General features: G+C 39.7%; 3 protein-coding genes across 3 annotated transcripts; all 3 read left to right on the top strand.

The window, feature by feature from the left end:
* The first annotated feature begins 571 nt into the window (after nt 1-571).
* On the top strand, nt 572-4,056 carry LOC122670783 (ACT domain-containing protein ACR6-like). The gene is made up of 7 exons (XM_043867768.1): nt 572-788; nt 1,275-1,320; nt 1,634-1,748; nt 1,850-1,917; nt 2,381-2,989; nt 3,172-3,276; nt 3,362-4,056. Exons 1-7 carry the CDS (start codon nt 742-744, stop codon nt 3,692-3,694), a joined length of 1,323 nt encoding a protein of 440 aa, XP_043723703.1. The 5' UTR covers nt 572-741; the 3' UTR covers nt 3,695-4,056.
* A 13,761-nt stretch (nt 4,057-17,817) lies between these two features.
* On the top strand, nt 17,818-22,245 carry LOC122670784 (4-sulfomuconolactone hydrolase-like). The gene is made up of 10 exons (XM_043867769.1): nt 17,818-18,159; nt 18,253-18,324; nt 19,546-19,625; nt 20,043-20,142; nt 20,239-20,292; nt 20,748-20,825; nt 21,081-21,178; nt 21,273-21,330; nt 21,810-21,931; nt 22,042-22,245. Exons 1-10 carry the CDS (start codon nt 17,950-17,952, stop codon nt 22,211-22,213), a joined length of 1,044 nt encoding a protein of 347 aa, XP_043723704.1. The 5' UTR covers nt 17,818-17,949; the 3' UTR covers nt 22,214-22,245.
* A 2,191-nt stretch (nt 22,246-24,436) lies between these two features.
* LOC122670785 (pentatricopeptide repeat-containing protein At1g08070, chloroplastic-like) lies at nt 24,437-26,435 on the top strand. Its single transcript, XM_043867770.1, has one exon. It carries the CDS (start codon nt 25,110-25,112, stop codon nt 26,349-26,351), a length of 1,242 nt encoding a protein of 413 aa, XP_043723705.1. The 5' UTR covers nt 24,437-25,109; the 3' UTR covers nt 26,352-26,435.
* The last annotated feature ends 616 nt before the right edge of the window (nt 26,436-27,051 follow it).

The raw sequence follows: 27,051 nt of genomic DNA, 5'->3' as shown, positions 1-27,051 counted from the left end.
GATTACTGAGAGAGAGTCGGTTAGTTATTAAAAAGTCTAGAAAACTTACGCGCGAATTGCCGCCAAATATACGGGCAGAGATCCGAACAATGCGCACACGCGTCGGAATAAGGAGAAGCCATGTCACACATCCTCACGTGACTTTGAAATTCTCCACCTTCGTGAGTGCCACCCCTGTGGAGCGCGAGTTACGTTGTTACCGACATCCAGTTACCAAACAATGGTTGATTTCTGTATGAGATTCTCATCCAACGGTTGATAAGACCATATCTATTCATAAAGCCATAGCACCTCCTCCACCGATGAGAGATTACCTTTACCGCCAAAGTCCGAAGTCCAACCGTAGTAGTGGAGCGAGAATATAATTTCTGCCTCTGCGTGTAGGCAGCTTTTGGTCAGACAGGGCAGTTCTATAACTGCTTCTCTAGCCAACGGTATCTCGACACATTAGCCTAATGCCGTACGTTAATCTTTTGGACAGACTGACCGATTTTTTGGAATTGAAACTTACTAATAAAATGTAGTTTGTCGCTGAAGTCGGTTTTCTTAAGGCTAAGGTCTCCTCTTCTTTCTTCATCTCTCTCGCTCTGTGCCTTATCTCCTCTCAGTTTGAATTCCTTTAACTTAGGAACGATCTTTATATATCCTCTCTCCTTGGAATTCCGTTAAATTGTTTTACTTCTCGTTTTGGTTTTGGTCTCCTCTGTTATTGGGTTCGTTTGGAGGTTTGATAATCCAAGAATGGATGATGAGTTTGCTAAGCTTATAAGGAGAGTGAACCCACCAAGGTATTTGGAGTTTCTTCTTCTTCTTTATCCTTTTTTTTTTTTTTTTTCTTTTTTTGTATAATTTCTCCTCTCTTTCTTTTCATACTTAAAACCATTTTTCCTTTTTGCCTGAGCTTTTTGTCCTGACCCTTTTCTGGGTAGTGTCTTTGATTCTTCAGTAGTTTGTGGAGTTCAAGTTTCTTTTTTCAGATATTTATACAAAGAGTCTTTGATATTTTTCTTGCTCCTTCTCTACTCTTGGAGTCTGGAATTTCTTCCTATCAGGTTTTAATTGAAATGCTTCTGTAGTGAATTGGCCCTGCAACTACTCTTCTTTTTTTTTATCCTCTTGTTTTATTTGATCAACTGAACCAAAACTGCAAATAAAGTTTCAATAGAAAGAGCTTATTTTTAGTTTTAGAATCACTTCTAGCTATCTGAACTTTTTTTTTCCCCTTTTGAGAGTTGGGTTCATTTTTTTAATCTAATTTGCCTTGGTTGATGCAGAGTTGTGATTGACAATGATGCCTGTGAGCATGCTACTGTTATTCAGGTGAATCTTGGAACTCTTATGTTAGTTTGATTCTAGATTTTGCAGAAATTTGTAACTCTATTTTAGTTTGATTCTAGATTTTGCAGAAATTTAGAACTCTATGTTAGTTTAATTCTAGATTTTGAAGAAACTTGAAATTCTATGTTAGTTTGATACTAGATTTTGCAGAAACTTGGAACTCTGTTTTAGTTTGATTCTAGATTTTATAGAACCTAGTTATCGTACCATGAAAGGTTTCTTTGTTCTGTTAGTTTAGTTTGTCTGGGTTGTTTTTAAGTGAACAGTCTTCGGAATTACTGAACTTCTTGTTTAGGTTGACAGTGCAAACAAACATGGCATTCTCCTGGAAGTTGTTCAAGTATTAACAGATATAAATCTTACTATAACAAAAGCTTACATCTCTTCCGACGGTGGCTGGTTCATGGATGGTATGATTACTTCTATAACTTCCCATATCAAATTCAATGAAACTAACTGAATTTTATCTTTGTGCCTTATGTTGTGCTCATTCCAAAACTTAATGTTTCAGTGTTTAACGTGATCGACCATGATGGGAATAAAATCAGAGATGGAGAAATCATCGACTACATCCAAAAGGTTAGCCATGTTTTTACTACTGTTTGTCTCCTCCTCCTGCTATAATTTATTTCCTTCTAAGGTCTCTATTGCCTGTCCTCGGTGAATATTATCCTATTTCACCCTTGTGGTAATGTAATGATTTCAAAGTACAAGAAGGATTAGTGCTTGGTGTTTTGCCTTTGCTTTGGTTCTTTTTTCAGCTAAAATTTTCAGCCTCTCAAACTCAAAATTGTTGATAATTTTAAACTATCCAAATAAAATATTTGTTGGTAATTTAAAAGTTTCCTAACATCAGTTGTAGTTCTGCAAGTCTTTCCTCTATCCTACCCTGTAATCTATCACCCCCACCCCCAAAGTAAGTGTTGGTTTGAAGCCTTTATAACTTGCTTATATTTGACATATTCCCCTTCCCCTGCATCTTCAAATTCGATGTTTGTTGGACCATCTTTTTAACATTTCTTGTTATTGTTCAATCTTGCAGACTATTGAGACTGATGCTTGCTTCTTACCCTCATTAAGAGGTTCTTTAGGGATGATGCCCTCAAAAGAACATACCTCAATCGAACTAACTGGCACTGACAGGCCTGGTTTACTGTCCGAAGTATGTGCTGTACTTTCTGACCTTCATTGTCATGTGGTAAATGCTGAGATCTGGACACACAATGCTAGAGCAGCAGCTGTAGTTAACATCATAGATGAGGCCACAGGGTGTGCCATTGAAGATCTAAAAAGGCTCTTAACAATCAAGGAACTCCTATGCAATGTCCTAAAAGGCAATAATGATCTGAAAGCAGCAAAAATGACACTACCAGCACCTGGTGTAATGCACACCGAAAGAAGGTTACACCAGATGATGTTTGCCGACAGAGATTATGAAAGGGTTGAAAGCCCAGGGCTTGAGGGAGCTGTTGATATGAGATCAAGACCCCATGTTACCATATTGGATTGCATAGAGAAGGATTATACTGTGGTTACTGTGAGGTCCAGAGACCGGCCAAAGCTCTTGTTTGACACCATATGTACACTAACAGACATGCAATATGTAGTGTTTCATGGAACAGTTGATACCGAAGGGAAGGAGGCTTACCAGGTAAGCTCATGCTCGGAAAAAAAAAATGATCTAGCTTGAGAGAAATGACCTGTGAAAGTAACCAAATGGCCAATGTTGGTTCTCTCATATCACCAAGTCATGGCTCAGGAGACTTGCATTTTCCCTGGTATTTGTTCAGTTAATGTGGCTTAGGTCTAACAATATTTCTTGTCTTCATAAAGGAATATTATATCCGGCATGTTGATGGACTCCCTGTGAGCTCAGAAGCTGAACGACAACGTGTGAAACAATGTCTTGAAGCAGCCATTGAGAGGCGTGCCTCAGAGGTGAAGTTTACTACTCCCAGAGAAAAATTCCGATCAAGGACGACAATATTAATAATCTTCTTATATTTATTTCTTGGTGTTGCAGGGAATGGAGCTAGAGCTATGCACAGAGGACCGGGTTGGACTCCTCTCAGACATTACCAGGATATTCCGGGAAAATAGTTTGTCGATTCAAAGAGCAAAAATTTCAAGAAAAGGTGGAAAAGCAAGAGATACTTTCTATGTCACTGATGTCTCTGGTAACCCTGTTGATCCTAAGGATATCGACTCAATTTGCCAACAGATTGGGCAAAGCATTCTGTGGGTGAAACAGAACTCAAGTTTGCCTCCAAAACCTCCTGAGGAGGCAACTGGTTTCCTCTTTGGGAACTTCTTTAAAGCTCGAACATTCCAAAATTTAGGCTTGATTAGATCGTAGTCGTAGATATCGGAAGAAATTTGCTGCTACATCCAATGTTGCACTCAACTGTATACAATTAAGAATTAGCTAGGAGAAAATGTTACGCGTTTAGGAATCACACACTGTAAATGTCTTCTCCCACTTGTGCAGAATTGTCACTGTATGACATAATTCACGTAGAAGAAACTCAGAAGCCCTAGTATATTGTATATTGGCAGATTAAATGTCTATACCTCTCTCAGTTCTGTAACCAAGTCGTGTACAGATGTGCATACAGCAGAGACAAGAGACCAGAAAAGGTTGTACAGATACTATAGCTACAAACAAAGTGATGTGAATATTTATTTGTATGTGTAAATCTCCTTGTGAATTTTCTTGTTTGAAACTCTCTCTTTCTCTCTCTCTCGCGCCTTTCCATTTTGTCAAATATTTCCAGATGAGAGCAAGGTTATATGTGCCAGATGGTGGAATCCATCCCATTATGTCTTTAATATCAGCCATACTTTTGTTGCAGCTCAAGTGGTTCACATGTTGATCATAATCTTTCCTTGGACAATATATCAGGCCATGCTTACATCCCCTATGGATTTAAAATAGTTTGAAAAGTTTAGGGAGTTCGAACTTTTACAGGAACTGTAGAGAAATCAAAGGAGAAGCTTTATTCATGGTGGGCATGGCCATCAAAATTTAACAGTTGGCCTATCATAAGGGGGTCTCAAATTTAACGAGATGAGCTATATGATTACAAGTCCCAGGGGAAGCTATCCAGAGACAAGATGAGCTACATGATACAAGACCTAAGGTTACATACATAGATTATAAAGCCAAATTTCCTGCATAATATGATGGAAATTCAACGACTATGATAGAGCTTTCCTTCTGAACTCAAACATGACCTGCTGAGCAACTACTTGAAAAATTGCAGTCTGATATATTAACACTCAGAAAATAGATCACCAAATCCCCTTATAGAAAACCTTTTGATCCCAAAGTTAGCTAGGAATCATTAATATGAAATTGTCCTAAAATTTTGAAAAGTAACTTTAGCCTAAATGGTATTCAATCTGGTGTAAACCATTACATATGATGGAATCATGGAAATCATTACTGATAGGATGTTTATCAATACCAGAGAGTAAAAGAGAGAATTCTAACAGGCCAATGATTGTGCAAAAAATGGACAGCACAAAGAGTTGAGTAATCAAATGATCAAATTCAGCAGCAGGACTTTTACATAGTGCATTTAAGAATGGAAGTTCAACATAACAGACACCAGAAAGAAGCAAGTTTACCTAAAAAATTACACTTCACTTCTTCTACAGTTGTACAAGGCCACTGAGTCAATCAAAACACATTTGCTACAAAAATTTTACACTCGCCTGATCCTTCCATTTTAAAATGTCTGCATTAAATGCTTGTTGCAAGACATCAACCCACTCCTGAATGAGTGACTCTTTTAACTCCTGTATTAGGTAATATTCCTCCTCCATCATCAGCTCCAGCTCTTCAAAATGTTTGATTTTGCACTGTACCTTCTTCAGCTGTTAATCACAATGGCAAAATCCCGAATAGAAGCGGTAACAATATTCATATATATAGAGGTAAGCAATAATGGTTTTCAGCCAGTTCATAGCAAAGGAACCGACTAATCCAATCTTCTAGGCAATAATACCTCTGTCCAGCATAACAAGCTAGACCTGGTGACTGAACTAGTAAATAAAACCAGTTCAGTCAGCCCGGTTATTCTGGATTTTACAACACTATAACCAATAGTAATCTAAGATACAAGATATAATGGTGCTTTACTGATGCTTTCAGAAAGGCACCCTGAAAGACAAACTTCATTTTGGTGCAAGGGTCATGTCACGTAGCTTAATTTGCAGGAAGCTCTACATGTTGACCAAAGAGAGAGAGAGAGAAAACTGTGTCTCTATGATGATTGCCATTAAATGTTCAGTTTCTCTATCCTCCTGGTCTGCTAATAACTTGGCATGAGCAGCAACTGTGGAGTCTTCTGGAGGAACCACATCTGGTTCTGTAAGAGAAACAAAAACACAAAGCATTATTATTGTATTAAACAAATTCCATATAATTAAAAAAAAAAAAAAACGGGGCAACAAGGTTTAAAGTATTGGTATCGGGTAGCGTATAGGAAGCGGGTAATTTTAAGAGACATATATTATTGTATTGGAGAGACAAAGATATGCTAAATATACACACGGAAATGGTTAAGAAACAAATGAATGTGCTTAGGATCATAGTCGTTAAGGCGGTAGAGGGGTGCCTAAGGGCTTAGGAGACAAGGCGCTCGCTTAGGCGACCAATGCGTCCAAGTGTTATTTTTTATTTCCCCTCTTTTCTATCATTATTTAGTATGCTACAATACACACCCTATATCATCAAAAAATCAACATTAAGTCACAAAAAGTCATTAAAAATCAATATTAAGTCACATATCAAGTAATCAAAAATCAACATAGAACTAGAAGACAAAAGAACTGAAGAAGCAAGCTATTGGAAGTTTGAAACAATAAAAACATATATTTGGTTTATATTGTTCTTGGAATCAGTCATTGTCCTGATATAACTAGTCTCACATTTGTTTATATATAGTTCTTAGAAAATATGATTTTATCTATAAGTAATTAAACTACCCTCAATTTAGAGAAATGTTCTTGTTCTCTAAAAAGTTTGATTAGTCAAATGATTTATTTTTACATGAGACTTTTTGTATTAGGTAGAACACAAAAACAGCTTTTCAACAAATCCAAGATTGCTTAAATCTGATTTATGTTGAAGGAGTTCTGTTCCGATCAAACCATATTTGGTGTGCATGAATGTTGTTAAAATCGTTATGAATGAAAATATTATTTTTAGATATCAAAACAAATGAATATTTTACCACACTTTTAGTTTTTAGCAATATTTTACTATATTAATTTTATGGAATTTTTATATTTGAGAAAAAAACACAGCATTAGAAGGTTGAAAATTTCACCTACTGCTGAAAAAATCCAATTTTTGTTCTCGAACTGGGGGAGTTGACTTTTTATCTTTTTGGAATTTGATTTTTTAACTATTTTTATGAGATTCAAATAGGGCGTATTTGTTTATTTATGAATGATGTATAAATAAGAGCCAACTGGTTCGATACCACTAAGGTGACAAGTCGCCCAGATCCAAAACATGCCTAGGAGATGCCTTGATAACTATGCTTAGGATACATGCAAAAACAATTTTGAAGTATAAAACACCATATTATGAAATATGTAAATATATATCAGTTTGATGCAAGGATTTGATTCATTTTTACCTGATCTAGTGATGCACAACAAGAAGGAAAAAAAGAGAGAGAGAGAGAGAGATCTGCAACTTTACCTCTTTCTTCCCCAAATCTGTTTTGATCTATGATTTGAGCATTGCAAATCCCAAAAACTTTTTGAAATGGTAAAAATTAAGTTATTTTTTTTTATGTTAGATGATTTCCCCCAACTCCGATCGAAGAGAAAAAATTTTTTCCAAGGCCTTCAGTTGCTCTCGGTTTTGTTTCACTCACGGTTTATATTTGTACGTTTCAAGGAGGCATATCGAGTGTATCTTACCTGTATCGAGGGATGATACAATTGTTTTTTTTATGTATCGTATTAGTATACATATTTGCTGTTATGGTCCGCTACGATACTTTAAACCTTGCAAAGCAATACCGAACATTGGCAGATACAGAATAATTCTAGATTGTACAGGTAGATATAGGAGTGATCAGAAAAACCAAGCTTACTTGTAAATGTAAAGAAAGCACCAATATTCCAAACTATCCAGCAAAATAACAAATTTTCAGATTAAATGGACACAAAATTATTTAACTAATAAAACAATCAACAAAAGGATGTCTGGCTTCCCTTGTATCTCTTTTATAAAGCTACTTTTGATCAATTAATAATAAAATAATCTAAACTGTGTAACTGAAAACACCAGACAACATTTTATCGCAGGCTATCCCTGCTCAGGTTCCTGTTGGCAATATACAAAACCTTCTGCTGTGGAGGTTGCCTGGCCAGTTGGTAGTAACACCACCAGAAACCACGATCCTCACTCAAAAATAGTGAATAATAGGAAGATGAATAAAAGCATCTAAATAGCCAATAGTTCTACTATCACCCTACTCTTTGACACCCATCATGAACCTTTGTTTCTATTTTGTTATGAGAGTTTCTAATGTAAAATTACCTGACCAAGTGTTTCTTTTTCCCATCTTCGATTTCGAGTCAGCCACTGAAAGGACTCTGAAAAAGGGCAAAATTAACACCAAGGACAAAAGATTGTAACAACGGAAAAAACAAATGTACTTTATACGATCATCAGGACCCAAAAAAAATACTAACCCCTGTATTTTGTTATTTAAAGTGGGCAAGCTAATTGATTGGTGACAATATCCTCCTTTCCCTCAAATACCTCCCTTGTGTGTTGGTTTTCATTGCACAAGGCCATAACAGCAGTCTCATCAGCTGCAGCTGCAATTTGGGGCCCCACCATTGTAGATAACAGATTTACCTAAAAAAGGGTAGTCTTAGTTTCCTACTGCAAATAATATTAGAGGAATAAAAGGGTGGCAACCAGTTCATAACTTGACAAAATGTCTCCATTTTTTTAAAAGAAGAATCTATTGGTATTCAAAACATTAATTTTCAGAAAAAAAATCCTTGCAAAATTTTACTTCTCTTCACATTTTCTGGAATGGAAACTGTTAAACCCTAGTGTAGAAACAACAATCAAAGTTTCACTAAAAAAAAAGCAACAACCAAAACATTTTCCTCAGGGAACTATGATGCCCTCCACCAATTTTACAATGCCCTTCCAAACTTAATACTTCCCCCCCCCCCCCAAAAAAAACAAAAACAAAAAAAAGGGCAAAAATAATATGTTAAATCAGGGGGAAAAAAAGGGTTTTCTCACTAACTTAAGACAAAAACTGAAGAGACATACAATACCCAATATGAAAAGAAAATGTTGACATCATGAATATCCCTAGAAGTCCTTTTTGTTTTTATTGGGATCCATGCTGAAAAGATTTCAAAACCAAGACAAATACTAGCCTTCATACTTGTTTCATCAGTGAATCACTAGCATCTGCAAGTGCTCCAATGCATCTTCGCTTCAACGGATGGCCTTGGGCCTTATCCTCTCCAATCAGATCAGCCTCGTTACGTGTGTGACATTGACCATCTCTTTTGACTGGCTCTTGAGAATCAACTAGAGTAGATGGACCTTGTTTGACATTACCAGTGTTGCCAATAAAGTTCCCACCATCACCCTTCACATTGGTTGGACCCAACATAAGCTCCCCAAAAGGGAGCTGTATGAGTCTTGAGATGCATTCAACTTTACTTTTGGTTTGAACATTTTTTGCCACAAGGTCCCAGTCATCTCCGTGCTTAAGGAAAGATTCTAAAAGAAGAAGAGTTTCTGCATCATTCCAAAAATCTGCTTCACCATTATCTTTGCAATCAATGAATTTAGTATCATCTACAGTCTTGCTTTCCCCATACTTTCCACTTTTGAAGCATTACGAAGCTCCCCTGTGTGAGAATAAATGGGGTAAAAAGAAATTAGTAACATAAAAAAGAACATTTGGATACAAGGAAACAATTAAGTTTCTAGAACCCAAAACCACAGTGTTTTGCGGATGGCAAAATTAAATGCATGGAGCATATGAATGATCTACCAGGCTTAGCAAAACGATACTATGGTTCATTGTGAAACCGTAGTAGCAAAGGACTGGAGAATTGAGACTCCTTAACAGCCCTCAAAATGAAGGTGAGAACCACAGAAGTACATGAGTCGCATTGACCACAAGCTCCCTACCATGGAACTGCATAAAATATATTCCATGTTTAGCAAAGGATACTACGGTTCATTTTTATTTATTTTTGGATGAATAAATAATTCAATTACCAAAGGAAGAAAGAAGGGGGGGGGGGGGGAGGAAACAAGCAAAACCAAACAAGCCCTACCAAAAGGCAAGGACAAAACAAATGGGCCAAAGCCCAACAAAGAACAAGCACTAAAAGGAAAGCACTGCTAGCAACCCAAGAACCAGGCCCATCACAAAGGAGGCCAACTATCCCAGATCAATGGACTCACAACTTCGAGTGCAATTCCAAATATCCAAATTGAAAGGCGGATCCATCTCCGGGCCGTGAAGGGAGTAAGAAATGTAGGGACGATTCTTAGGAAAAGGAGTGATGCAGAAGCCAAAACCATGATTAATTTGGCTGTTCTTTGATTTTTCGTTGGAGCCTTTTTATTTGTTTGTTCTTTTTAGCCTAGGGTTAAAACAGTCTTTTTCATGGTTTATCTTCTTAGTTCCCCTCCACGATTTTAGAGGGATTAGTATTTTATTTTATTTGTTTTAGTTGTTTACACTTATACTCCTATTTAGAGTATAAGTCTATTCTATGTTTTATAATTAGGATTCAGATTAGGAATCCCAACTCCTAATCTGATTAGGATTGCTTTAGATTGATTATTTGTAAGGCCTTTAGGCCCCCCTTTATTATTATAAATAGTAGAATCGTGGGAGGCTCCCCCACCTATTATGTTTGAAATTTTGTTTCTTCTTGCTGCTGCCGCCATGACTACTGCTGCTTCTCTGTCTTGTGTGTCATATCAAGACCCCTTGTGAGTAATATTAAGGGCTAGGGCTGGAGTAATCCGGCGACTCCTTGCATCTTGCAAATCGGGAGGTTCGTCTTCTTCTTCCTTCAAGTTCTTCAAGGTTGCTGCTGCTGAAATTCTGCAATTCCAGTAAGAGTTGCAATTTCCTTCAACTTTATCATCTCTTCTTCTTATTTCCATCTAACCTAATCGACTTCCCCAAACCCTAGCTTCATCTACATTCATCACAGCCCTATTCCCTCATCAGATTACACTCAAAACCTAACCACCGGTCCATCACAGTAACCATCCCACTCGATCTCAGTTGCAGCCTCACCTATCCACTACAAACCCTAAATCCCTCCCTCAACATAAAAACCCAGAAACCCTAAGATCTGCCCAGACCTAACCAGCCATCAAAACCCCACCAAAGTCCAGCCGAACCACCCCCTCCCTGCTAGGAAAACTCGACCTAAAGCCCATCCCCTAAATCTGCTCCTAAACCCTAGTTTCAGCTTAGATCCTAAATCTGAAAACCCAAAACCCTAACCCTAATATTTCTGAATTTCTATTTCTTATTCAAACCTCATTAAAACCTATTCTAATAGACTCCTAAAATTCTGCAGACCATTACCCAATAAAACAATCTCCCATTCCTAACCCTAATTTTGCCCTAGTTACCCTAAACTGCCCATTCGGCCAACCCTAAAACAGAACCTGGTCCTAAGTGAGATTTATTTCACCTAGGCTACATCAAGGAGGGGAGCTGGGATTGCGACGTCGAAAAACACGGAGAGATGGGGAGGCAGAAGGGTGATGAGGGGGGTGGGAAAGCCGGGAAGAGTTATGGGTTAAGAGAGAAGAGGAAACTGGCCCATTTGAACCAGCTGGGCCAGCCAAAGGGGGACATAAGGTGGGCTGGGCCAGAGAGGGGGAGGACAAAGGAGAGAGAGTCAAAGAGGGGACCACAACTTGTATAGTAGAAATCGGGGAGAGAGAAGGCCTAGGGGATAGAAATCCCTTAGCAATTGATTTGAGAAAGGAGGAGATACTGAGGTTTTGGGGGAGAGAGTTAGGGGGAACCTACAGAGGGACAATAGGCTCCACAGGATCAACAGAGTCAACAGGCTCAACTGGGACAGAGGAAGGAGAGGAGAGATGGTGACTTGTCGAAAGGGTTTCCGCAAAGGCAGGGAGAAAGCTTCAACAGAAGATGAGGGATCGATGTCAATAGCCTGGGGCGCAGAGGCGATGGTGACTGGAGGGGAAAAAGTGGCGACAACAACTGTAGCAGAGGCAATGGTGACTGGAGGGGAAAAGGTGGCGACAGCAACCGTAGCAGAGAGCTCAGAGATACAGGTCCTTGCAGGGCTATCGTCAACCACGGACCGCAGGACAGAGAATCGATTATTACTGTTGGTCCTTGTAGGGCTATGGACCAGTGGTAAGGGAAGAGTGTCAGGCGCATGCTCCCGAGGAGAGCTAGAGGCGGGTTTCACTCGATGACGAGGGGCCCTACGACGGCGACTTCGACGTTGGCCACGGCTGGGCGATCGGAGGTCAGAAGCAGAGGTTGGGCCAAGAGGAGGGAGAGGATGAGGCGGAGGAGGGTAGATAGTGGAGTGGTGGTTCCAAGTAGCAGAGGTTAAAGTGTCTGAGGAAACCAGAGGATCTTCACAGTCAGCAATCTCAACCGTCTTAGGGGAGCACTTATGGGAATCATGCCCAAAAACTTTGCAGACAAGGCAATAGGGAGGGTTCCATTCATAGATAACTTCTTGCGTGAATGAGAAACCCTCATCATCAGCAACAGTGATGGAGGACAGAAGGGATTCTTCAGCAGAGACCTCAATATAGATTCGAGCAAAAAATAACCGATCTTTCCTTTTGGTTCTTGCATCAGAAAAGAGAGGTTTCCCCAACACAGAACCAACTATACTGAGCCCGTCAGTACACCAATAATGGAGAGGGAGACCAGGCGAGGAGATCCACAAAGGGATGGTACTCAGGTCAACTCGATGAAGCTGAAGATGCCGGTTCCATTGACGGAGGAAGATTGGTTTCCGACCAACTTGCCATGAACCTCCCTTAAGCGCACGGAGCTTGTCATTTTCAGCCGAGAACGTGAAGATGAACAAACCATTATCCATCAGGTAAGTTTCAACATTCCCTTGAAAGACTCCATTGCTTAGTGAGGGAGAGCTTAACAATCTGAAATGGTGGTCTGCTTCCAATGAACTGGCCTACCAAAGAATTGAGCCAGAAGCTTGCTTCATGGTCCAGAAGGGTAGTCGGGCAGAGGGAAACCTTAGAGCTTCCAGCAGAGGAAGGGGCAACGAAGTGCAGGGGAAGACCTTCCCTAGAGGGCACTGGGGCCTGGCTGAAGAGGGCATTCCAGGCCAAACCATGACGGGAAGGAGAGGGAAAGGGAGGGGGAGCAGGGGGCAGGGCGGGTGGTGGGAGAGGGGGGGCCTGGGTGGTGACTGCACCAAACCAGGGAGGCTAGCCATGGTGGCCGGCACTCACCAGTTTGCAGTGCTTAAATTATGTTGAAATGAGCAATAAGACACTATTGACTGCTTCCGTCAGTTCAAACACTGAACCCATGAAACCAATTAATAAGATGGTTACCAAGCTGTTTGATCCTTCACAGAAAGTAAAATATGCATCCTGCCTGAACATGAGATCAATGAAATCCACAACACAAACCTTTATCCTACTGCTTGCCCATGTATTAAGATTTTTCCGCCGAGGCGATGGTGACTGGAGGGGAAAAGGTGGCGACAGCAATCGTAGCAGAGGCGATGGTGACTGGAGGGGAAAAGGTGGCGACAGCAATCGTAGCAGAGGCGATGGTGACTGAAGGGGAAAAGGTGGCGACAGCAATCATAGCAGAGGCGATGGTGACTGAAGGGGAAAAGGTGGTGACAAAAACCGTAGCAGAGAGATCAGAGATAGAAGTACTACGGTTCATTTTGAAACCATGGTAGCAAAGGACTGGAGAATTGAAACTCCTTAACAGCCCTCAAAAGAAGGTGAGAACCACAGATGTATACAAGAGCTTCATTGCTCACAAGCTCTCTACTATGGAAATGTATAACATATATTCCAACATATGCTTACCTAAATGGTACACAGTGATGCAGTTAAGATTGTCCAATTGGGTCAATTGGGCCTCAAAAGATATTATTTTGGCTCATGGTTGGGTTCTATAGACCTTAGGCTTCTTATTTTTGGGCTTATTGATGTAATGAGCCTAATTATAAGCCTATAAAGTGGGGAAGGTGTTAGTCTACGGGATTAGTAGTTAAATTGAGTGTTTAAGTTTGATTAGGATACTTAATAGCTAGATAGAATTCTGTTTTGAGTTTCTTTACTTTATTGAGTGTATTAGAGTGATTAAGAGTCCTTTTATGAGTCAAATTAGGAATTTTAAAAGGTCTATATAATAATAATAATAATAATACATCCCCCCATCAATTAGAGATGATTATAAGAGTATCGAGTTTTTTTTAAAGAGTTTTGGTGTTGTTGAGCAGTGCATACGGGATTGATGTCCCAAATCTGATTTCTTCTCTTCTCTTCTCTTCTCTTCTTCTTTCTCCCAAGAAGATCGATCTCATCTCTCTTTCCCCCCTTCCATCAATCTTATTTCTTCCCTTGACAGTGCAGTTGCTTCCTTTATCTTAGATTTGATTACAAATTTGATTATTGGGCCTATTTGCATCTGAGATCCTTAATTTGGATTTTCAGATTACACAGTTCGTCGAAATTGTGCGAAATTGTGCAAAATATTTCGGTTTCGCAAGGGCTCGAAACAAAACCCTACATGATACCCTGGAGGTCGAAATATAGAGGTTTTGGCAAATTTCACTGAAATTTCGGCCAAAACGTTTCTTTGACCATGCTTTAAATATTACATTTCGAACGAAATGGGTCGAAATTTGTTAATTTCACCTAGTTTTGCCTCAGATACTTGGAAAACCTAGTTTTTGTGTTTTCTTGGCCAAATCAGTGTTGTACAAGGTTGGAGCAAGTACTTGGGCAGTAGAGGAACTCAATGGAAGCGACAATTTGTTGCGTTGTTAGAAGGTTTGTGCAATATTCAAGCGTTTCTTCCAACATACTAGGATTTTTTTCTATTCAAAATCACCTGTTTCTGGGTCTTGCTGTTCCAGATTTGGGTATTTTTGCTGCTGTACCATTTAAGCTCATCGGATCAATCTTCATTTGTGGGGTTTGTCTACTTTTTTCTCCATCTAACTGTCCCTGTACTGGAGATATTACTCCCTATGCAGGTGAAAATCTTCTTATGATCACATCTTTTCGTAGTGGAGGCTCCACATTTTATCTCTTAGGTTTTCTGGGTTTCACTCATTAGAGACATGTGGAGGGACTTAAAACATTAGAGCAGCTAAAATAGTAAGTAGTTAAATAGTTAAAAAAGTTGGTAATAGAATTATATATGCTGTTGTCAGATACCTTCTCAGACTAGCATGTTGACTAGAAATAAAGTCATAGCTATGATTTTCTCCTGCAGCTGATTGATAGTTTACGGTTTGAATAGTAGATTGACGACCATAATCTGTTTAGGGGAGGGTTGTTCTGTAGAGCTCACTTGGGCTAGTTTTATGGTTCACCAAAAACAGTTATATCCATGTCATGATAAAGGGCTTAACCTACTCTGTATAATCGGAAATTCTACAAAATTTTCACAGCAAGAGGTTTAGGTGTTATAGAAACAGACGAAACAAAATTTAATTGGTTCCATCTACGGTGGTATTTTCCTGGACTAACAAAAATTAATTTCTTCCATCTATAGTGGTGTTTTTCCATATAATTTTAAGACAGTCTTCTCTCGATTGAGAAACTAAATGGCAATTCTGACAGCCATTCTTCCAACCTTAAAAGGGCAAAATCTCACGCGTTGGTTTTGAAGATTCCCCCCAATCAAGAGAAAATCTATTGAATGAAATGGTAAGCGTATCAGATGGAGGTGAGAACGGATAATTCCACATAAAAAACAAAGAGCAATCCATATAGACATAGAAGAATGTTCTAAAGTGGAAGAAGAGTACCTTGGTAGATTGATAACGTCCCGATAAACAAGTTTCCCCGCAATTTCCACAAACCGATTCCTTCTGGCGCAAAAGGTCACCAAAAACATCCAAAGAAGATGCAAGTGGTGGCAATCGGAATCCGTTGCCGATAGCTTCACCAATAGCATTCCCACTCGGCGATAGCAAAACAATTTTGGAGGTATAAGGAACAGCGACCACACGAATCCCATTGGAAACTCCTTCCTCGAGCTTAACTTTCGACCTCTCCTCGGCAACCGTCAGCTCATTATCCGGCGATGAGGCCGTGGAACTGAAATTAATCAGCCCCCACTTCTCCAAGAAAAGGAAAACCTTGTGAATCAAGTTGATATCACCGATCAGCAACTTCCGAATTTCCGTGAAAGTGAGCCACCTAAGAGGCTCTTCCCTGTATTTGTTGATGATGAAATCCCTGTATCCTTTGTATATTTTCGGTGTTCTAGAGACAAAGTTTCCATCGAAGAACTCCTTTAAAGAGTCTTTCTTGATTTCATGGATATCGTCCCAGGAAAACCAACCTGAGAAGAATAAAGGTTAATTAGGGCACCTAGGTGTTTAGGGTTTCTCGTTACTACTGAGATAGAAACTCAACTAAGTGGCCAAGACCAGATGTTCAATGGGATAATAGAACCTTCGGAGGCGGAGACTTACTGGAGTAGCCAGGGATGGTGTACAGCTCCTGCTCTGGTTATGGGGGAGACAGTTTCGTAATCCAGCCTTCCGTGTTCTCCATCTCCCATAACTCGTAACTCGTAAATCGTAAATCGTAAATCGTAACTCGTAATCCGAAATGGGTTGAATTTTTTCTTTTCTTGTCTTGCCTTCCAAACACAGCCTAAAAGTAATATGTAATAACTAATATGGGAAAAAGAACATTGTTTGGTATGGCCCCTACGCCAAGAAACAAGAGCATGCGACATTAACATTAACCCGTATGAAATCAAAAATCTCATTCATGTTGATAGAAAATAATCTTCTCCAATCAGGACAGGCTGTGCCTCAAGGATACCAACTCGTGGCACCCTATCGAAATGGATGGTTATCGAGCCTCAATGTGCTCTCTATGGCTCTAGTGTTGAGTCCATTTGGCATCTCTTTTTGTTTTGTGATTGGACTAAGTATGCATGGGCTTCGAGTCCCCTTTAATTGAGAACTGAGCATCTAGTTGCTCCATCTCTCATTGATCTCGTTACCTCTTTATTTGGCACTCTTCAATTGGATAAGGCTTCACTGCGTTGGTTTTTTTCATTTTTTATTTTAACCTTCTATTTTATTTGGTTTGTAAGAAACAAGGTGGTTATGTGTAATGCTATTGTAGACCCTATGCTGGTCTTTAACAATGTTTTCCGCTGGTTAGCGGATATGAATATTTCACCTCCAACTTGGGCTTATGATGAATCCTACTCACCTCTCTTGTTGCCACCACTAATCACTAGTCAACAGTTTAATGTGAATTTATCTGGCTTGGTGGTCGCAGGACTATTTGAACCAGATCCTAAATTAGCACGATGGGCTTATAGTGTTTTGATAGATGGTCAAAGTATCCTAACAGGTGCAGGTTGGCTGACAACGACAACAGGTCTGGAGGCAGAAGTGTACGGTCTATGGGTTGGCTGGGAAGCTCTACAACAGCACAATATCTCGATTACCAACATATGGGTCTCTAACCCCACACTTCTCAAACTTCTAACTCTCCAATCTTTCTCTTCGATTTTACGAACTTATTTATCATTTTTGCTTAGTTTCTTAGATGCTACTGAACATTTATCAAGTCTAACTTATCAACTGTATAGGGCTGATAGTATTCTCTTGACTCAAGGCTGTACCTATGTTACCTAGTAATATATTTTGTTTTGCTTTTGCATAAAAGAAAATAATCCTCTCCAATTTCCTAAAGCTCGGCAATGCAATAATGCTACATGGAGAGATGCCGACACATGACAGCTTGGACATCCAACGGTCCGAGCTCATTGACTATATTGAGTTCGAAATGTTGGATGTCCGAACTGTCATGTGTCGACATCTCCACTTAGCACTGTTGCACTGCCGAGCTTTAGGAATTGAAGAGGATTAAAATCCTATGTTGATTCCCCAGCTCTCATTGGCGCGGAACCACACTAACCACTATCTCTTGCCCAAATAATATATAATTATATAAAATCAGGGCCGGCTCAACCCTTTCGGATCTGAAAATCCCAGTTTAAGCTCTTCCTGCAAACCGAAAAACCCAACCCAAGCCTTGTGTGGGCTCAGGTTCACATGCCAAACTTACACCCCAATTCATACCTATCCAACCTCATGATTACTAGACCCGCAAGATGCCCATTGGGAGACTCCCAACGTTTAAGTAAATCGGGAAAAAAAATTATGTAAATCACATTTGGGTACTGTAATTGCGAGAATGCCCTTAGATGCTTTTTATGCACATCGAATTGGTTGGGTGATTCAACCAAATGAGTAGTCGGAAGCACGGTTCCGAAAACAAGAAGGCACCGAGTGTATCTACTCCGTCATGGACTCATGGCGGCACTAATAAGCCTGAAACAACCTCTGCTTTCATTGGTTTGGACCTCCCATGTCCATTTTCATTCTTCGCTACGTTCGAAACCTTCCACGGTGAAACTCAGATTTCGAAGCTCTGCTACGAAGATGGCGATGGTTGGGTCTGAGAGGGTTTTTCATCCCAAAATCATCGATTCTCATTTGCATGTCTGGGCTTCCCCTGAAGAGGTGAAAATACCCAAATTTGAAGAAACCCCAGCTCTGCTTAATTTTATTTGTCTCGTTCTTTTTTTCACCATTTTTGTTTCTCTTTCCGGGTAGGCTGCCGACAAATACCCTTATTTCCCAGGCCAAGAACCGTCATTACCAGGAAGCGTTGATTTCTTGCTTAAGGTGCGTGCGGCTCTCTCTTATAAGCATTTCCTCGTCTTATTTTTATTGGCGTTTGTTTCCTTGTCTAATTTTCTTCCCCCCACTTTAAACTGTCTGGTATCTGAAGATGCAGAATAAATTCCATTGCTTCAAGGAAGTAATGAAGTTTGTGTTCCAAATTCTAATTTACAAAATAATTTCAAATTTGTTTGGTTTTGGAAATACACTTTGAGTTGTTTTCCATTTTCAGTTCTGGTGAACTGAGTTGGAGATCAATTTAGTGGATTCACTTGTGATTGTCTTCCAGTACATGAACTCTTAAATGAGGACATTGAGTCTGCTTCTGATTGCTTCTACTTCTACCAACTCATTTTTGAGATCATTGTGATTTGTCCTTGCAACAGCTCTTCCTTTCCGGTCATATCTGTATTATAGAGTGACAATTGCATTTACTGAGTGTATAACATAAATTTTGGATTTTGTCCATTCTCTGTCACTGATCAGGTTTAATTCAATTTAATTTTAGTCCTCGACGTTTGGGGTCTTTAAAGATATGATTTTCAACATCTGCTATATCATAGAAATTCATTAAGAGATGTAAATTGATTTTGTCCTTGCTTGCACACTAGGGATAGCTTATTCACTTTCATTGTACAAAATGTGTGGTGGTTACTTAAAACTAGAGGAAATTAGATTTTCTGCACATCCTTGACTCGACTCTTTTGGTTCGTTATAAATTTGGATAGTTATAAAAGAATTATGCAGTAGGATATTGCAAGTTGGATAATTCTATATCTTCTATATTGAGATACCATTAATTTCATTATCCATTTAGTTTCATTAATGTTACATGTAATCTTGGTAAATCTGGGTGAATGTACTTAGGACCAAGGGTTGAGTCCCAACTTCAACTACATCCAATAATGGATGCAGTGCTTTTGTTCCTATGGGGCCTGCAAAAAGAAAGGGAGGGGATCTATACTAGGTAAATCACTGTTTTGGCAGATGTGTTTGCAAAGAGTGGAATGAATGGAAAAGAAATGCCTAATTGGCCTGAGGTGCAAGTTTGACATATCCTGGCCTCACTTTATGGGGGGTGTTTTGTTCTCTCTCCTATTATATTCCCTCATCAATAAGATATCATTATGACCAATTGGGGGCAGGGTATTACTGTATATTTAGTTGAAGTGCACAAAAGTGATACTTAAGTGGTCATTGATTTTCCTTTGCTTGCTACTACAGTGCATGGGAGAAGCAGGAGTAGATGGTGCTCTAATTGTCCAACCTATCAATCATAAATTTGATCATTCTCTAGTAACAAGGTCAGTAAACTCTAAACCCATTCCTTCCTTCCTTCTGCCAGACTACCAAGTGGCTGAAGCTGAATTTTGAATCCAAGTCTAATAACAGCACCTGCATACATCTGCTATTCTACCTATCTGTTCATTCATTCCTTGCTGAATTAGTAAACCATTTATTGGATGATATCACCACCCATCAGACTGAACAAAATGTTTTCCTTAAAAAAATTCAGCACTTCATGCATCTTGTTTAGAATGTGGTCTTTCAATTGAATTACAAGTGCTGCAGATGATTCAAGTCATCTAAATATGCTGGCATAGGTATCAACTGTGATAACAGTTCTTGTGCTAATTATTTTTCAATGTTGATGCTTTATTAATTTTCAAAACCCAATAAACAACTGTCATTACCTTACTCAAAGCTTTATGCTGACATAGTGTCCTAAAGAAGTACCCGTCCAAATTTGTTGGTTGTTGCCTTGCGAACCCTTCAGAAGATGGAAACGGGATTAACCAGCTTGAGCATCTCATTTTGAAGGTCATTGTCATAACGTAACTTCATCAGACTGCAACTTATTTCTTTCCCCTATTTTGATCTCGGGAAACTCACTCTTTGAATCCTGTTGTACAATAGGATGGGTATTGTGCTGTTCGCTTCAATCCATATCTTTGGCCTTCTGGTCAGCGGGTATTTTTTCTTCTTAACCCTGGCCTATTTCCTACTCAGAATGGATTTGTTAAAGACGTAAAATAAATTTGAAAATATTGAAAACATTTGCAACTCTTGAAGCTTTTTGTTAGAACCTAAACTTGTTGCAGTACAGATTCTAGAATCCACCTTCTCTCTTTCTCTCTGTCATATATTTTTATTTCCGATGTTGTGAGAGGAATACTATCCAGAATGGCATGCAGTTAAGCTGCTTTCTTGCGTGGTGATTGCTATCCACTGACCAGTAATGGAATCCCACATTATAGTCCACAAAGAGGGATTGATAGTCCTAAAATGGAATATATCCCTGGAGGATCCATGTAATCAAGGTTTCTGATCCCCTTTGTATGTACAGCAGATGTATGGAATAAAAGGCTCTTCCTATTGTTTATCATGATGCAAGTATTTATGTTTGTTTTAATTCATCCATACAGATGACAACTGAAATTGGCAGAGCAATGTTTTCTAAGGCTGGAGAACTCGGAGCGCCCGTGGGTTTCATGTGTATGAAGGTATTTCAATTAAATGATGTTTCTGTAGATGAAATCTATAGCTTTATGTTCTGGTGAACAAATGATTGCTTATGTTATTTAGCTAGTACTTGGTCGCATGTCTATTTATTCCAGTAGATTTTACTATTACTGTTATTGTTAATTTTCTTTTTGTTTTTTCCTGCTGAGGTGGATTACTAATCTCCCAAATTTTCCAATACAATGAGCACTAGAAGCTTTATAATTAAGTAGTTACTTGGAGATTATTCTCTGCAGGGGCTCAATCTTCATATTGCAGAAATTGAGGAGCTTTGCTCAGCTTTCCCTTCAACAGTTGTGTTACTTGATCATTTGGCTTTCTGCAAACCACCCATGTCTGTTCATTGTTGTATAGTTGCTTTCTTGCTGTGGCTTCTTTTTGACATTTAGCTCATAATTGAGAGTGATAACCATTCTTATGCATCACAGAAATGGTGAGGAAGAGAAGGGCTTTTCTGCTCTTCTAAAGCTGTCTCGATTCCCACAGGTATGACTCTATCTCAATACTATTGACTACAAATTAAGTCGTGAGGTATCTTAATAGTTTAATACCCTAAAGACTACCTAATGTGTCCAATTTAAGAAGTTGCTTTCTTTTTTTTTTTGGGAGACGGAGGGGGGGGGGGGGAGGAGAGGGATTTTCAATCAAGCCACTGTTTCAAAATGAGTCGACATACCCTGGATATCTATGAAAAGTTTCTTCTTTCCAGTCATTATCCTCTAATCTCAGGATCTTTTTACTTGCATGTAACTACATGGTCAGTCAATGTTATTTTCATCTACTTCGCCCCTTACAATGGTCTTTGAGGCTTTATTTCTTTAACGGTTACTATGAAGCTATTCATCAATGAGTATTGTCCAGAGATCTGCTAAATAAGCCAGTACAAAATCTTATATGTTATACTGAGCCATAATTCTTTAAGACCAACATTCTGTCAAGTATAGAAATGAGCTATTATTTGCCAGGTCTACGTGAAGTTCAGTGCTTTGTTCCGGGTGTCACGGAATCTATTTCCATATGAAGATACATGCCACCTTCTTTCACAAATTGTGTCAAGCTACGGTGCGAACCGTGTCATGTGGGGCAGGTAATTTTATCACTTTTTGTCATTTGGGGGGGGGGGGGGGTCAATAGTTGGGGGAAGAACAGGGGAAAAGCATCTTACGTCTTTCTCCTGTTGTAAATGAACTGTGGCAGTGATTTCCCATTCGTTGTGCCTGAATGTGGTTATAAAGAAGCAAAAGAAGCTGTGTCACTTATTGCCAGTCAAGTACCATTACCGACTTCTGATTTGGAGTGGATAATGGGGAGAACGGCGATGCGGGTCTTCCAAGAATCGTGGATTGGTTCAGAAGCACCTCATCAATAGTATTATCAAGTGACCGTTACAATGGGCTATGTAATTATAAGCTTTTCCGTTGGAACATAGATTCAGAACCTTTGCACAATTTTTTTCTACTGCGTGGATGGGGAGAATCTAGTCATTGGGGTGCCATTATTCTCTCTACCTTCTATTGTAGGGTCGATGTGTCCTTACACTATTCTAAGAGTCCTATCTAACCACGAAAACCCGTAGATTAAGAGATTCTCTCTTCCCAATGGGTGGAATAAAATTTGGTCCTTGTTTTTATTAGGGCTGTGGGAGCTTTGGTTTCAATGACAATGATAACCGAAGCATTCTGTTCAGGAGAGCTCTAGATTCATGCTCATCTTGTCTCGGTCAGGTAATTTTACATTAGAAACTTTCATAGCAAAATAGGACCAAAGGATCATGATGATTGGCATCGAGTACACGCCTGGCTAATGCTAGGGACAAAGCCCACCTACTGTACTGCCTTCAAAATAAACCACCCTCAAACTGGGGAAGCACCAGAAACCATTAGCCGAATAGGCAAACCCCAATAGGAGATTAAGAACCTGTTATTGGGAGTAGTATCAATATAGGGATTTTGGAAGGCTGCTTGCATCTTACCCTATAAGCCATATACTTGGAAACTATTCTCCATAACATAAAATATGTACTAAATCCGGTATTGCATACTAATTGGTTGCGAGGTTCTTATGGATCGAGATCCTCTCCAGCGCACATCGTGCGGTTGGGGGGTTTCGATCCACATCACCACACACATCCTGGTACAGTGGCATGTGGATCGAGGCCTTCCCAGTTGGACGATGTGCACTGGACATCGCCTCGCACGGGAGAGGATCTCAATCCGGTTCTTATGCCTAGATATAGGACATTAGGGTGGTATGAAATTGTCGCATTCAGTCCCCCGTGAACTAAAATATTTCATCTCAGGGATCGTTATCGCCCCCAGTACTGAGGGGTGTTGTGCTGCACGATGCGCACAGCATTGGGGGTGATAATTAATAATAAAAAATAAAAAATAAAAGAAGGAAAGAAAAAATAGTAAACCACTCTATAGTCTATAATACTCTCTATAGTTGTTTATATGAATACAATTATTAAAAAAAAATAATAATAATTTGAATATTATTCATAATCAAGCTCTAAATTCTATTACGAAAAGTTCTAATGATGCGTCGGGCAAATAGGGCAAGTGGAGCTTCGTTTCAGCCATTGGGTGATACAGGCAATGTGAAACCGATGATGACAGCGAAGCTTCTTTATCAGACGTTCATCCTTTAATACTTTCAGACATATCGGACATGCGTTTTTGCCGTCGTCGTCTTCATCTTTTTCTTCTTTGTCTTCAACATCTTCATCATCGTCTTTTTCCTCCTCGTCTTCGTCTATCTCCCTTACCGGCCAGCTCGTCTCCGATAGCGTCTAACCTGGCCATTGCCCTATCATACTCTCTTCTGGACAATCTCCGTCTTTCAGCGTATAACTCCCTTCACGGTATAACGACTGTTTCTAGGAACCTTTTGGTCCATCGATTGTGATCCATTGGATTATATGTTATGGGTAGAAAGAACAATTCAAAAAGGTATCTAGGGCGAGACAACTACTGGGTTGGGTGTTGTGTGGTGTTCCCCTCTTTTTCCTATGCGATGATCCTCGCACCCCCACATTCTATATATAATAAACTCTTAAGCAGAGGCGTTTCCTAATTTTTCCGGGCTACGGGCAGTGTAATTGAGAGAATAAAAATTATTCCTCACTCTAGCGGGTGGTTCCTAATTATTAGGCTTATTAGGTTTCCTTTTCCCCTTCCATAATAGGACTTTCTTATGTCTTACTTTCCGAGTGAGTGTAGAGTGTAGTAGTGTAGCCGTGTAGGCTTCTTAGGATAATTTTTATTTTTATTTTTTCATCATTCTTTTTTTGTTGCATGAGGTATTGGATCGGATCGGTATCGAATCAGATTGGCCGATTTTGGCTGGATCGGATCGATATTGGTCGAGACCGATCCCAATATCGATCCAATCCAATTGCACGGACAGACATAAAAAATGTAAAAACATTATTTTTTTAATAAAAAAAGAAAAATAAAAGTATCATATTTGCCCGAGTTTGGACGATCCTAATCCGATCCGATCCAGCCGATACCGAGATCATGAACCATGCTTCCAAACATAATCCTGTATATATTGACTGCATAAATCCCTACCTCAGGTATTGGAACAGTGGAACAAAACTTACAACCGGAGGGTCTTCGCAAGTAAGCCCATTTGCTGTTTCTTCCCTTCCTGGTTCAGCCTTGAAGGCTGCCAAGTGCTGCTAATTCAACCATATGCATTCTGCAACTATAGGAAATTACAGAACCAAGATCCATAATCCCACTAGATCATTGGAAAATCCCAATCCTGTGTTACATCGTCGACCACCTGAATTCCTGCATCTTCCACTGCTAAAAAGATGCACCCATTTGATCCACTTGAAGCAAATCCACGCCCAAATCATCAAAACCTCCTCCTACCAAAACGACAATCTACTTGCCAAACTCGTAGTCTCATTGCTGGGTTCATCCCAAATGGACTATGCTCGCCGAGTGTTCGAGGAGATGTCGGAGCCATCCACCTTTGTTTTCAACACGATGGCCAAGGCCAGCGTACTTCGCGGATCTCCCAAATACGCTATCGAACTATACATCCAAATGCGATCTCAGGGACTTGAACCCGATAACTTCACCTTCCCGATCCTACTGAAGGCCTGTCAGGATCTCAATCAAGGGAAAGGAGTGCATTCCCTCATTCTAAAAGGTGAAGGCTTTGCGTCCGATATATACTCTCAAACGGCCTTGGTTTATTTTTATTAAAACCACGGTGATCTGGAGTGTGCCCGGTTGGTGTTTGATAAAATGATCGACAGGAATGTGGTTTCATGGACTGCATTGATCACGGGTTATGTGAAACAGAAGAAGTACAACGAGGGACTCGCTCTATTCCATCAGATGCAAATAGCAGGAGTTGAGATCAATGAGCTTACTCTTGTCAGCGTACTCTCTGCTTGTGCCCACCTTGGAGCTTTTGAGATGGGGAAATGGGTTCATGGATATATAGACCGGAACCAACTTTTCTTGAATTCTACTCTTGCTACTGCCCTCACAGACATGTACGTGAAATGTGGATACATCAACGAAGCTTCCCAAGTTTTTGAAAAGCTACCTGAGCGGAGTGTCTGCACATGGAATTCAATTATAGGGGGCCTTGCTACGCATGGTCGTGGAGAAGAAGCACTTGAGAGATTCAAGGATATGGTAGCGAGTGGAACAAGGCCAGACCATATAACGTTCATCGGAGTTCTATCTGCCTGCAATCATTCTCGACTGGTAGACAAGGCTAGGGAGTACTTCAACTTAATGAGAAGGGAATATGGGCTTGAACCCAACATAAAACATTACGGGTGCTTGGTAGACCTCTTGGGAAAGTCGGGACACTTGGATGAGGCTTACAACGTCATCAAAGAGATGCCCATTGAACCTAATGGAGTTCTGTGGGGAGCACTGCTGAATGCCTGCAGAGCCAACGCAAATGTTGAACTAGCTGAGATTGCAATGGAGCAGCTTGTTGAATTGGAACCCTTCAATGATGGAAACTTTGTCCTCATGTCAAACATCTATGCTGCCAAGCTTCAGTGGAACAATGTTGCCAAGTTAAGGAGATTCATGACAGAGAGAGGGATTTTGAAGACCCCTGGTTGTAGTTCAATTCAGATTGGGAACAAGGTACATCAGTTTATGGCTGGTGATTGCAGGCATCCCCATTCCAAAGAGATATATTCTATGCTAGATGATGTTGCAGAAAGATTGAAGGCAGTGGGCTTTGCCCCTAGAACTAGCGAAGTGTTACTCGATGCCAATGAAGAAGAGAAGAGGAGAGCTTTATGTCAGCATAGTGAGAAGCTAGCTATAGCCTTTGGACTTATCCGCACAAGTCCTGGAACTCCCATAAGGGTAGTGAAGAATCTTCGAGCTTGCAGTGATTGCCATGTAGCAACAAAACTGATTTCGAAGATTTACGACAGGGAGATAATTGTCAGAGATAGGAACCGCTTCCATCATTTTAAGGATGGAGCTTGTTCCTGCAACGATTGCTGGTAAAAAATCATGACACATGAACTGCTAGAAAAGCAGGTCATGGTATGTGGTACAGATCAATCATTGTGGAAGGTTTCCCCTTTCAACGTATTGGGTCATTGTAGAGTTAAGTTGAGTTGGTGAACAGTTTGATTTTTACCTCAAAAAAAAAAAAAAACAAAAACTAATTCTTTGGAATTTTTAGCAATGAATTAATTTGACATGTTATGCTGCTTATGTCTTGATACACAATGGAAGCAGATACACAATTACCAAAAATCAGAACAAGAACAAGAGCCCTCACTGAAATGATGGAAACGATTGCAATTGCAATTATAGTCCTTTTATAATACTTAGAGACCATCTTCATGAAAATATGGCAATCGTCGCAGCCACGTAGATTTTTAACAAACCGAATTGGAGTTTTGTGATGAGTACTAAGAAGTACAAAAGCAATAGCCAACTTCTCACTATGGTATAGAAGTGCTTCATCTTAATGTCTCCATCACTGGCTACATCTTAATGATGGATGTACAAAATTATTGTTCTATAGACCTACAGATATAATAAGAATACAGATTAAATCCACAGGAAGCCTTTCTTGACTATGAACTAGCAAACTCCAATGTTAATGCTGGCTGTCAAAAAATGAACATAATTCAGTGGGATATAGACTTCTACAAGTTAGTATGGTTTAAACATCTGCTGGCTAATTTTTTTCCAA

This window comes from Telopea speciosissima, chromosome 8 (assembly GCF_018873765.1).
Source record: "Telopea speciosissima isolate NSW1024214 ecotype Mountain lineage chromosome 8, Tspe_v1, whole genome shotgun sequence".
Lineage (NCBI taxonomy): Eukaryota > Viridiplantae > Streptophyta > Magnoliopsida > Proteales > Proteaceae > Telopea > Telopea speciosissima.
The sequence above is the reverse complement of the archived record's forward strand: the minus strand, read 5'-3'. Positions and strand labels throughout refer to the sequence as shown.

What these genes read in the sequence shown, in the direction of transcription:
- LOC122670783 (XM_043867768.1), top strand. Translation starts at nt 742, where the DNA reads ATGGATGATGAGTTTGCTAAGCTTATAAGGAGAGTGAACCCACCAAG. An exon ending in AGGAGAGTGAACCCACCAAG is followed by an intron (nt 789 to 1,274) that starts GTATTTGGAGTT and finishes TGGTTGATGCAG; the next exon opens with AGTTGTGATTGACAATGATG. An exon ending in AAGGGAAGGAGGCTTACCAG is followed by an intron (nt 2,990 to 3,171) that starts GTAAGCTCATGC and finishes GTCTTCATAAAG; the next exon opens with GAATATTATATCCGGCATGT.
- LOC122670784 (XM_043867769.1), top strand. Translation starts at nt 17,950, where the DNA reads ATGGCGGCACTAATAAGCCTGAAACAACCTCTGCTTTCATTGGTTTGG. An exon ending in AGCTGTCTCGATTCCCACAG is followed by an intron (nt 21,331 to 21,809) that starts GTATGACTCTAT and finishes ATTATTTGCCAG; the next exon opens with GTCTACGTGAAGTTCAGTGC. An exon ending in AACCGTGTCATGTGGGGCAG is followed by an intron (nt 21,932 to 22,041) that starts GTAATTTTATCA and finishes GAACTGTGGCAG; the next exon opens with TGATTTCCCATTCGTTGTGC.
- LOC122670785 (XM_043867770.1), top strand. Translation starts at nt 25,110, where the DNA reads ATGATCGACAGGAATGTGGTTTCATGGACTGCATTGATCACGGGTTAT.